Source organism: Eschrichtius robustus, chromosome 8, assembly GCF_028021215.1.
Source record: "Eschrichtius robustus isolate mEscRob2 chromosome 8, mEscRob2.pri, whole genome shotgun sequence".
NCBI lineage: Eukaryota > Metazoa > Chordata > Mammalia > Artiodactyla > Eschrichtiidae > Eschrichtius > Eschrichtius robustus.
Window position 1 is genome coordinate 7,118,276 of NC_090831.1, and position 12,755 is coordinate 7,131,030.

Sequence of the window (12,755 nt, forward strand, 5' to 3'; positions counted from 1 at the left end):
GCAGAGAATCGCCTTCGACAAGCATCTTCTTACTCCTGGCCATTCATGTATCAGAGGTGAAAATACCCTGTGGCAACTGAGATCACACTACTAAAAATAATCATAAAATACCTTTTATTGAGTGAGTATCAGCATGAGGTACTGTATTTAGTCCTTAAAAAAATTACTTGACGTGATTCTCACAACCACCCCACAAGGAAGGTTACTTACAGAAAACCTCTAACAGGAATTTATTTTTTCAGGGAATAAGAAACCTAGAATTGGTTCAACCCTATGAAAGCCGGTATCTCCGTGATCATCTTGGCCTTTCCATCATGGTCACAAGGTAGCTGCTGCAGCTCCAGATATCACATCAATGTTGAAAGCAGGGTGAAAAGGGACACAAACAGTTGCGGTGCCAGCAACCCCAGCCTCATTTATGACGAAAGTGAAGACTTTCCCAGAGGCCCACGGTAGACTTCTGTAGTATCTATCAATCATTGGCCAAGACTGTGCCCCTGTTGCAAAGAAGCTGTGTGGCTCTTCTGGCTTCTATAGAAGAAATAGGGAAGGGAATGGGGGTTGGATTAAACCACGCAACAATGGAGGTGTTGCTGTCCTCACGGTTCAGTTGAGGAAGCTGACGCTCAGGGTGCAGAATCCCTCGCCGGGGGCTACCCAGTGCGTTAAGTGGCAGAGATGCTTTGGCGCCAGAGCCCGTGGTGAGTAGTGTCGTCACTGAAGAATGAAAATGAGGGCTCTGATGCTGCCAGGTCTGGGCTGGTTCAAACACTTCAAGAGGTAGGATGCGTGTGTCCTCAGAGAACAGGGGAGAGACTGCCCCAGGCCGTGATGCCGCCACCCGAACAATAAACTGAGGGAGGACGTTCAGGAGAAGACTGCCATAGGTATTTGCGGGTGGACAGCTTAGAGAGGTTTTACTTAACTCCACTCGTAATATATATTTAAAGCTACATTTCATGTATCTATATACCTAATGCTATATACAGTGCTATGTTTATATATCATAAATATTTCATAGATATATTTAATATATGCTCTATTTCATGTTTTCTCCCCAACCTTCCCTTTTCCATGAGAGCTTGGTCTTGCCAACCACACACCTTTCGAGAAGGTGTTTCTCACAGTTGGGAAGAGATTCATGTAATAAATGATACAAATTGAACAAAAATGGGGCTTCCGGCTCCTCCTCAAGTGGGCAGCTGTGCATGGACCGTTAATCATACGCAGTGCCTGCGAAGCCTGGTGGGACACGTCAGCACAATCTTCCTAATGGGAATATCTGCCGAAAGCCCGAAAAAATGTACAGATGCTTCGACCCAGCAATCTAAGTCTTAAGCTTTTATTCTGAGGAAATAAACGTGGATGAACATTAGAAGTGGCCACAAGCTCGCTCAGCACAGCATTGTTCATAACGGAAAAATTAGCAACAATTTTTGCAAAAAAAGCAAGTTGGAGAAATACATTAATACCATGAAGTGAAAAGTGAAACAAAACACATACGTGGTAAAATCAGGAAGAAAAGCAGGGGGATTGTAAATGTAAATGTAGGCGGTGGTAGGAGGCGCAATGGAGCAGATGCGCGGGGCGCCGCCGTCTGTGTCCTAAGCGGGCTTGTGTGTTCACGTGCGTACATCTGCTCCGCGGTCATGCGCACTTAACGCCAGCAAACTGAGGGGCATCACGAGAAAGCCTGGTTTTTCGCGGCAGCCGCCGTCCTGGGGGTTTGCAGGCGATCTCGGCCCGCACAGTCGTCCGGGGCTAGGCGTCCGCGGCCCGGGGTCCGGGCTGGCGCGGGAGGGAGCGCATCGAGCCCCGGCGGGAGTTCAGGGCGACTCGGGTCCCCTGCGTCCTCATCCACCCCCGGCCCGGCCCCTCGCCGCGCGCTCCCGAGCGGCTAGCCGGCATCCACCATACGCCTTAGGCAAAAGTTACTCTCATTATTCTGAGTGTGTAGAACACTTTGTTGTTTAAAAATGAAAAATAAAATGGAACGACCCCAAAATTAGATCAGAGTGTGTGGGTTAAATCAACTGCGGAGCAGCCGTGTGGTGGGGCGCTGTTTAATCATTGCAGGGAAGAAGCAGGAGACTATTTAAATGCCAGGAAAAATGCTAGAGAAAAGCGGGCTACGAAGGATCCCGCGGTGCACGTGTCGTCAGAGCAAGGGACCCAGAAAGCGGCGCAAACACGCCCAGCTGCAGCCTCGGGATACTGGGGTCGCAGGTGATTTCTATTTACCTTTTGCTTTGTGCTTTCCTGTACGGTCTACATTTTAGATTAAGAATAAAGGCATGGGTTTGGTTTGGAGTAAAAAAAATATCAGCAGGGACTTTGCCAAGAAGGGCTAAGCAGGGTCCCCTCCTGGAACCTCCCCGGGGCCGCCGCGCCCCAACCTGGTCTCCGGTCCCCAGTCCCCTCTCTGGGCGGGCGATCTGGGCGCAGAAGCCGCGGTCCCCGGTCCCGGGCTCATCGCGGGGTGGCGCGTGCGTCGTTGGCTGCCCAACTCGCACCACACCCTGGGCGCCTCCGTAGCCCCACTTTCCAGCTGGGGAAACGGGGCACCAGGACGTCCCGTGCCCCCAGTCGTCAGGGCGACTCCGAGGCAGGGCGTCCGGAACGCCCGTCCATGTGCGCGTATGGTCCCTCCGTGCCCATCCAGCTCCACCGCGAGCGCTAAGCCCGGACCCTCACCACAACCCAGGGCGACGAGGACAGGACGGCGACAGCAAGAGCAGAAGGTGGGAGGAGGGAGCCGGTCTCCAAGGTCAGCGCGCCCAGAGCGTCCTCCCCAGGTTCTGGGGGACACGGCTGGCCGGGCACCGACCTGAGCTAGGCGCGCACGTGCCTTCCCAGGGCTCCCCAGAACCGAACTACACATGCCGGGCACTGGGGCCTTTTGGTACTTGAGGGCGAGACACACGGACCCTCCCCGCTCCGCCGCCATCTCTGCGAGTGGACGGTCCGCCTGGCAGGGGGGACCGGGCTTCGCATCTCCCCAGGGGAGCGCAGGGAAGGGGCGTGGAGAGCAGGCTGCAGGGTCCTGGAGACAGGAGGCCTCCCGCCCACCAGACTCTGCCCTTGGTAGATCCTGTCACCTTCTTTCTGTCCCCCTCACCCCTCCACCCACCCAACTCCTGGACCTGCATCCTAGGGCCCAGTCCTAGACTCAGGTGAGAAAGGTCCTAGCTGCCTGTGAGTACAACCTTGTCACCTCTGAGGGGAGAAACTCATTCAAGGGCACGAGCGGTTAGCAGGTTTGGGGGGGATCAGGGCTCTGGCGAGAGGACAGGACTTCTGCAATCTGCATCCGCATCTCTTCTGCACCCACACGGAGGCACGCTACTAACTTCCTCCTGACCATGACAGGCATGAAGAAGCCAACTAACTGCCTTTCCCTCCCTTCCCTTGCTTGATAGCAACTCACTCCTTCCAGGATTTCTGTTTCCTTGGAGAACCTGGTGAGGACAAAGGAGTGACAGCTGGTGGCTGGGGGACATTTGGGGCAGAAAAGCCCAGGGCTAGTCCTAGCACCATCTACCAGACCTGAGCACGTGATCTGGGCATGCTCTCCAGGTCCCGCTGGACCTGCGGCCTCGCCACCTGGGTGTTCCTTAGCAGTGCCTTTGGGGACTGGAATGAAAGGCTGAGCTGCAATGGGGGCAGCACCCCTCACGCCCCCCAGAAGCTCAGGAAGAATTTGCCCCATACCTCCCAAGACTGTTGACTTGTAACCTTAAGACTGAGTTTCGTTACAGAATCTACAACATCAGACGTTTAATTTAGAGAATGTGTTGGGTCCCTAAAAACTGTAGGCTGTATCACCTGAGGTTGAACTTTACCTTCAACCTTTTCATAGTTAACTTCCTTTTAACCTCACTGGATTTTGTGGTGACTGACCGGCCAGAACGTAGGAGCGGAGTATTTTCTTATGCACTTGCCTCACACTGTCCAATAAAGCAGCCACTGGCGGTGGAGTTACGGTGCACTTGAGACGCAGCTGCCTCAAGTTCACCGTGCTGGTGAATATAAAGTCCACGCTGGGTTTGGAAGACAGTATGGAAAAAAGAATGTAACATTTCTCGTTAATATATTTTACACTGCTACACGTTGAAATAATATTTTGATACATTGGGTTAAATATTATTAAAATAAATTTCATCTTTTTTGATGTAACTAATGAAAATTTAGTATAACATGCTTAGCTGACATCTTTTTAACGGACAGTCCTGGTCTAGAACATCCATCTAAAAGCATTTCTCCTTATAAACTTTAAAGCAAGATGAAAAATTCCTTTCTTCCTCAAAAACATGAGGGATCATTATTGTTTGTAAGGGCTGTGACCAGGCACTTTTCAAAGGCACACACTCTGTACACACAAAGGTACATGGTCTCCTGTTCCTGTACAGTGAGCACCGGTCTGTGGCAAATGTGACTCAGGGCTTTCAGGACCTCGGGACTGTTTGTGATTTCGAGTCCAGAGAGGAAGAAAAAGCAGCGCCCCCTGCATTCCTGCTACCCTTGAGACCACGGGCCCTCCTCCACCCTCATTACACCCTGGGGACCAGGAGCCTTTCCTCACAGAAGCAAAGCCGGACCTTGGTGCCTGGAGTCAGAGCGGGAGATGCAACAGAACCCAGCTCTACCAGGGGGGGCAGGAGGTGTCAATAATCGTCCCTGCACCAACCACACCGTTTTTAGGAAGGCTTTGAGCAGGATCCACCCTGGACACCGCGGCACAGCCAAGGAGGCAGGAGCATTGGAACAAAAGGCTATGCGGGTGCCAGGGAATGGCAGGAGAGACACCCAAGTAACAGGACGGATTGCTTATAACCATGGCTGGTTCTGGGGCACGCACAGACCTCATTCAACGTGAATGGTGGGGAAAAAAGATGGTCGCCCGAGGTTTCTCCTTCCCAGCTCTGGTGGGCTCAACACCCACTGCTGATCAGCCCACAGCCAACATTTCAAGACGGTAAGGTGACGTGGGGGGCAGTGGCAGTGTATGGGACCCCTTCGGCTTCCACCTTCACATCCTGGGTGTAATCAAGGGGAGTTTGCTCCCCTCACACCACGGAGCTCATCTCCTGATGGGCAAAGGACGGGGTGGGAACTCATTCTCTCTCCCCCTCGGCTTCAATTCCGCTTGCGCAGGGAAAAGAGGAATGAGGGAGAACAGGATTTCTAACATTTGTTGAGTGACCATAATGTGATTTTGCAGTTGAGGAAACTGAGATCGGAGATCATTTGAGTCACTGAAACTCCTCTGCACGTTGTCGGCTCCCACCTTCTCAGATCTGTTTTCTTCATCTGTCAATCCCACCTGCCACCTTCTATTTCAGAAATTACAATTTCTGATCTTGCACTTTTTTGCCTTGATAACTATTATGGACTTTTTGGAGTTCAGTGACATTCGGGAGGGACAGACAAGAGTGAATACTGTGTTTGTTTGCCATCTCCAGTCATGACCTCTGATGTGTAAATGACCCTGCTCCCGCTTCACTGGGGGAAGCTGATGGCCAGCGGCTCGTCCAGTGAGGCGTGTAAATCAGCTCTGAGTTCCCCACCAGCAGGCTGTCCGGCCTCTTCTACCTTATTTCCTGTCCTAAGATAGTAAATTATAAAACACTTCTTTATAAACATTATCTCAGTTAGTGATTCATCTAAAATACAGCCTAACTGTAGCAGCTATAGGTCTGTGAGAGAAATAGTTTCTGACCAATTAGAGTTGGATTTTTTTTAAAAAAATAAATTTATTTATTTTTGGCTGCATTGGGTCTTCGTGTCACGCATGGGCTTTCTCTAGTTGCGGTGAGCGGGGGTACTCTTCTTTGTGGTGCGCAGGCTTCTCATCGCAGTGGCTTCTCTTTGTTGTAAAGCATGGGCTCTAGGCGCGCAGGCTTCAGTAGTTGCAGCACGTGGGCTCAGTAGTTGTGGCACGTGGGCTTAGTAGCTCCGCGGCATGTGGGATCTTCCCGGACCAGGGCTCGAACCCGTGTCCCCTGCATTGGCAGGCGGATTCTTAACCACTCAGCCACCAGGGAAGCCCCAGAGTTGGATTTTAAAATCAAGGCTCCCCTACCTATGCAAAGCACACTCAGGCCCCCAGATAACTAATATCAGTATTAGCTGTGAGTCCACATACTTATTGCTTCTGTCTTCCTATTCCGATAATTTTTTCCTTAGCTAGATATTTTAAATGTGTTGGTGAAACAAAAGTTCCTTATCTTCTTGGATAGCATCTAATTTCCAGTTCTCCTGAGATCGGGTGCATGCCTCACCCACGCCACCCCACCCAGCTGAACTGAGAGCCCACTGTGCATCCTTCTTTAGAAACTTCATCTCTCCCCTCTTTCCCACTCCCCAGCAAAACAGTCAAGGCACACACCCAAATTTATTTTTATTTTGCATACATAGGAAACATGACCCTATCAAAAGAACAAAAAAGAGAAATGAGCCAAGTGTTACAAGAGGAAAAGCATGCACCGATCTGCTCCCAGCTCACTCCTGGCCACACACTCTACGGAACTCTATGGAATTTCACACACCGGGAGCTGGACTGGCTCCAAGTGGTGGGCACTGCCCACTGACAGCACAGGGGGAAACGGAATGGGCAGGAGGTGTCACTGCGAGTGGAATTTCCACACCCAGTGTCTGTCAGTGCCCACAGTAGTGGGTTCTCACCCCGGTTCAAGGGAAAACAAAATGTATCTCACACAAACGTGAATATAAAATTGTTGAGTGCTACCTAAATCATTCAGTCTCAAGATCATTTTGCTATCAAAAAGATAAACAGACTTCCGTCACGGACATTTGGGTGGCTACTCAGCTGTACCCAATCCAACTCCAGGGGCAGCTCGCGGGGCGCTTCCTCATCAGAACAGTAAAGGGAGAGACTGGACCTGAAAATGCAGAACGAATGACCTGGAGGAGGAGGGCCTTTTGGACCCATGTAGCTGTCCTGGGTTGTCAACAGCAAATGCTGCGCTTTGTTGTCTCATTCGAGTCAAGGACTTGAGTGCGGGGAGGTACTGAAGTTGGGCACAGGAGTTCAGAGGTCACACTCGGTGGTCAAAGACACCGGCAGCAGCATCTGTGTTCACAGACTGTTTCCAAGGTGTTCATCTGGCTCCAAGAGCGTCCTGTGGAAGTCCCGGGGAGGCTCCCAGAGTCCCCATCCTTAGGAAAGGTAAGTCACTGTGGCCCCATCCTGATTCCTCACTCCTACGCCACAGACGTGTCCCGGTAGAGCAGGGACACGGAGACTAGGGCTAGGGAACGAAAACCCTCAGCAACCACTCCGGTGAGATGCCCTGATGCTCAGGTTCAACGAGTGACAACTCAAGAGGCTCTGTTTAGTTCATTTCAAAAATAAGCACTCCACCCCACCGCTACACATACAGGGATCTACATGTCTTGGCTACGCGGCCTTTGCCCTTCCTGTACGTGACCTGTCAGGTCTCACTCTGGGTTTAAGTACACGATCGTGGGCATTACTCACTACGCAGAGGAGCAGGATTCCGGCCCCCTAACAGGCCAGGATTACCTGTGATCCCAGGGCCAGAGAGGTTTCTGAGCCAGGGTTTGCGTTTCCAACCAGATCTTCTTTATTCTAATTTTGATGAACTCCTCAGTGCAATCTATTCGGTCCTTTTTGAAGAGCTCTCTCTGAAGTCCTGGGGCTTTGCGTTCCCGTCTTTTTCTTGGCAAGCTCATCGTCTTCGGAGCCCGGCGTACACCTGCCGAGATCAGTCAGCCAGGGCCCAGGCCTGCCCAGCCCAGGCTCAAGCCACCGACTGCGCCCTGCTGGGACACCTCTCTCCAGGGGCTGATGTGGCTTCCCAGCCGGATGTGCCTCTCTGCTTTGAAAGTGTCCCTCACAACGCGCCGTCAGAGCTACCTCAGGGGAGGGGCAGAGGCGCCTGGCCGTGACCGCAGGCCAGAGAGCTGCCGACGTCCAGGAAGGACTCCGCATCTGACCTCAGGACAGGACTCCACGCCACCTTCCACAGGACACACTGAAAAGGGCGCGAGCATTTTTCTCCCCAAGTCGGACCAAGAGCTCATCAAATGCAATGTCCGGTTTGAGGCAGGGGGCAATTTCCCATGAACTTAAATAACTTTGCTCAGTGACTTTCAGATAACTGTAGACATCAACTTGGCCTGATTCCGGATCCTCATCTCCTTGAGGTGCCAGCCATGCCCAGGACTCCCCCAGCCCTGGCTGTGCAGAGGGCAGCTCTGGTCTTCAGGAAGGGGATGGAGAAGAGAGGGCTCCGAGGCTGCGCCGCCAACGCCTGTTTCTCTGAGAGCCTTTTGAAGAGGAAGACTGACGGGCGAGGGGCTCACACAGCTGGCCCCGTGGTGGTGCCTCGTTTCAGACGGGCTGCCTGCCATGTGCGGGGCCTTCCGGGCGGCCCGGCCCCCTCCTCGCGTTCACACGTACTCACCTGCACGCGCCCTGCCTCACCTTCCGCCGGGGGTCTCTCCCCTGAGGGTCTGGGCGCGCCACCCTAGGGGGTCAACCCTCGGGACTCTCCACTCGGCCAGAGCACAGATTACATTGGAAACAGAAGCAACAGAGGAGACACGGGGTGAATTCAAATCCTGGTCCTCCAAGAAAAACTTGAAAGGAAGCTGTGCTTGCTTTGAAGATATCAAAAAGGAGTTTGCCCTTAGTGGCTCAGAAGACCATTCCTGGAAGTGAACGGTGATGGAGACAGGGAGGGCGAGTGACAGCCTCTCCGGCCTCCCCGGCCAGTTGCACAGGCAGGTGCCAGGCAGCTCCCGGCTACTTGGCCTTCACCACCTGTTCATATGGGGGCGGTGGCGTGTTGCAGTAGGAAGGGGGCGGTGGGTAGGCCATGCTTCCCTGGGGTGAGTTGGGTTGGACCTGGAAAGCCATCGCCACAGGGTTCCCAGCAGGATTCATCCCTGGTCCTCCAGGGTCGGTGTAAAACGGCAGCCCCAGCTGCTGGGCTCCTGAAAGACAGGCAAGCAGATGTGAGCACAGCAGAAAAAAACCCACAGCCCATCACAGCCAGGGCCCAGACACAGCAGGGCACCTGCGATCAGGAAACGAGCAAAGGCGACATGCCCGCCCCGGCCTCCTGGAGCTTCTCCTCTCCTGGATGCGGACAGCCAGAAAGCACCACAACGCGAGAGGGTGTCTGAGTGATGGAGGGACATTAGCGGGATCAGGTGTGGCAGGGACCAAGCCGCAGCCGAGTGACACACCAGGGCAGCTCTGCCAAGACCCTGGGGAGGCGCACCAAAAAATTACCATCAGAGAGGGCCGAGTGTCCCTGAGAGCCTAAAACGCCTGGGCGTAGAAAGGTAAGTCAACTCAGAGAGAACTGAAAAGGGAACCCCTGTGTTCCCGACTCTCGGCCAGAATCGTCACCGGCACCTCCACACACTTTCTGAGAACAGTTTGCTGAAGTATCAGCTCCACTCCCACCTGCTGGATTAACATTTAATCAGGGCAGATTACCTGTCATCCAGGTGAACCCAATTCCCAGATAAGGCGACGAGCTACGGGGTGGATGCCAGCGGGCTGGGCTGACATGTCTGTGGGCGCTCCCTCTGCCCTGGATGCTGCAGGACAGGACGCTCTTGTCTCAGGGAGAGGCTGCAGGACGCGGGCTGAGCCCTGCTGCGGGCCAGGGTGCAGGGCACGGGGGTCCAGAGGGCACAGACGGTGACAAGAGGGAAAATACTGGTCACCCTGCCCCAAATCTAGCCCTGACTCTCATTTTAACAGTAGAAACACCTGAGCTGCTGTTTTGGAGCCTATTTCTTAGATCTGCTTTTTCTGGTCATGTTGATAACATGACAGGACACTGACTAAATAAATAAAGAATCAAGAAGAGAAACTGTGGGCTCCGGGTTTTATGTGGGCTGGGCTAAGTTCACGAGTGAAATCAGGTGTATCTGAGTTAGGCCTCATTCAACCCAGGAGACACTCGGGCACCAGAGAGGTCGTCTCTGTGTGTGTATTGCGTAGGGTCTCTTTTTGTGCAAATCTTCCTCTGCCACAGTTTAACTGAATAAAGGTCAGATTCCTGGAAAGATGCCCACCAAGGCGTGCAGGATGTCTTGGAAATCTACAAGTGTGCTGAAGGACAGAGTACAGGACAGAAACACATGGCCGCACCTGCTTCTACTGGTGCATCTTGCGTGCTGCCAGGAGACGTGCTCGTTTACAAGACATGTTTGTATACGAGCCCGTGACCAGCCAGGACCATGCGCTTCTCAAGGGCAGAGATTATATTTTATTTATCTCTGAATCCCTTTATATTTTATACAAATAAAAAGTTAAAGATGAAAAAAAAGAGGCTAATGTAATAGTCCGGGAAAGACACAATGGAAACCTCTGAATATGAGAGAAGAAACGGGGAGGAGAGAATGAGAGAGGGGTTCAGGAGGTGTATCCAAGGACCCGGGACCAGCTCAGTGTGGAGCGCGTGGGGAGGAGGAGAGGCCTACGTAGGAAAGGCCTGGCTCCTGGTGTTGATAAGGGGCCCACCAGGCGAGAGACGGGACAGAGGAAAAGGGCAGGGCCCGCGGGAGCCCAGGCAGCTCTGGGGGCCTTCTTTGTGGAAGTGGCAGCAGAGACGTGGCCTTGGCCGAAACCTCCCAGGAAGAGTGTGTGGAAGGGCCAGAGGACGGCTGGGGAGAGCAGCACAGACAAGACCAGCACTCAAACCAGGAGAAACACAGGAGGTGTAGGCGGCGGCGAAGAATGAAAGGAGAATGGGAGGAAGGAGTGAAGCAGCGAGGTGGGAGCTGTGTCACCGGGCAGCAGGGGGGACAGGGCAGCACCGCGCCTTCTCAGCCCACAGGACATTCGGGATTTCTGGCCAACAGTTTCAGCACCATGGCTGGCACAGAAGCCCAGCTGCCGGGGCAAACAGTTGCTCCAGGGTAAGGGGTGAAGACCAGAGGGGAGAGGTGGTGGCTAAAGGGATGCACGACAAGGGCAGACGTGTTTTGTTTTGTTTTTTTATTCTTTAAAAAACTGCTTTAAGGGACTTCCCTGGTGGCGCAGTGGTTAAGAATCTACCTGCCAATGCAGGAGACACGGGTTTGATCCCTGGTCCAGGAGGATCCCACATGCCACGGAGCAACTAAGCCCGTGCGCCACAACTACTGAGCCTGTGCTCTAGAGCTCGCGAGCCACAACTACTGAGCCTGCGCTCTAGAGCCCGCGAGCCACAACAACTGAGCCTGCGCGCCACAACTACTGAAGCGCACGTGCCTAGAGCCCGTGCTCCACAACAAGAGAAGCCACCGCAATGAGAAGCCTGCCCACTGCAACGAAGAGTAGCCCCCGCTCGCCACAACTAGAGAAAGCCTGTGCACAGCAACGAAGACCCAACGCAGCCAAAACAAGACAAAACAAACAGAAAAAAACCGCTTTAAATTAAGGTACAGTTGATTTACAAGATTATATTAGTTTCAGGTGTACAACACAGTGATTCAAAATTTTTATAGATTATACTCCATTTAAAGTTATTACAAAATAATGGCTATATTTCCCTGGGCTGTACAATATAGCCTTGTTTATTATTTTAGACATAGCAGTTTATACCTCTTTAATCTCCTACACCTATCTTGCCCCTCCATCCTTCCCTCTCCCCACTGGTAACCACTAGTTTGCTCTCTATGTCTGTGAGTCTGCTTTGTTATATTCATTCGTTGTATTTTTTAGATCCCACATATAAGTGATAACAGACAGTATTTGTCTTTCTCTGTCTGACTTACTTCACTTAGCGTTAATACCCTCCAGGTCCATCCACATTGTTACAAATGGCAAAATTTTATTCTTTTTTATAGCTGAGTAATAGTCTATTGTGTGTGTGTGTGTGTGTAATGCAGTATATATATATATATATACACACACACATATACACCAGGTCTTCTTATCCATTCATCTGTTGATGGACACTTAGTTTACTTCCATATTTTGGCTACTGTACATATAGAGCTGCTAAGAATACTGGGTGGCATGTACTTTTCAAATTAGTGTTTTCATTTTCTTTGGATGTTTACCCAGGAGTAGAATTGCAGGGTCATTTTATTTCTATTAGTTCTATTTTTAGTCTTTTGAGGAACCTCCATGCTGTTTTCCATAGTGGCTGCACCAACTTATATTCCCACCAACAGTGCACAAGTTTCCCTTTTCTCCACATCCTTGCTAAATTTTTGATGTTAGCCATTCTGACAGGTGTGAGGTGATATCTCTGTGTGACTTTGACTTGCGTTTCCCTTGTGATTAGCTATGTTGAGCATCTTTTCATGTGCCTATTGGCCATCTGGATATCTTCTCTGGAAATATGTCTATTCAGGTCTTCTGCCCATTTTTTAATCAGGTTTTTTGGCTTTTTGTTGTTGAGTTGCATGAGTTCTTTATATATTTTGGATATTAACCCCTTATATATGATTTGCAAATATTTTCTCCCATTCAGAAGGTTCCCTTTTTGTTTTGATGATGGTTTCCTGCCCTGTTAAAAGCTTTTTAGTTTGATGTAGTCCCATGTGTTTATTTTTGCTTTTGTTTCCTTTGCCTTAGGAGACAGATCCAAAAAAATATTCCTATGATTTATGTCAAAGAGTGTTCTGCCTCATGTTCTCTCCTAGGAGTTTTATGTTTCAGGGCTTACGTTTAGGTCTTTAATCCATTTTGAGTTTATTTTTGTATATGGTATGAGAAAATATTCTAATTTCATTCTTTTACATGTAGCTGTCTAGTT

General features: G+C 51.2%; 1 protein-coding gene across 2 annotated transcripts in view; it reads right to left on the reverse strand.

The window, feature by feature from the left end:
- Positions 1 to 6,383: 6,383 nt before the first annotated feature.
- VOPP1 (VOPP1 WW domain binding protein) overlaps positions 6,384 to 12,755 on the reverse strand; it is a 97,531-nt gene continuing 91,159 nt past the window's right edge. For both annotated transcript variants that reach the window (XM_068550246.1, XM_068550247.1), the window contains exon 5: positions 6,384 to 8,982. In XM_068550246.1, the coding sequence (XP_068406347.1) occupies positions 8,792 to 8,982 (191 nt within the window). In that variant the 3' untranslated portion in view covers positions 6,384 to 8,791. The remainder of the gene's footprint in view (positions 8,983 to 12,755) is intronic.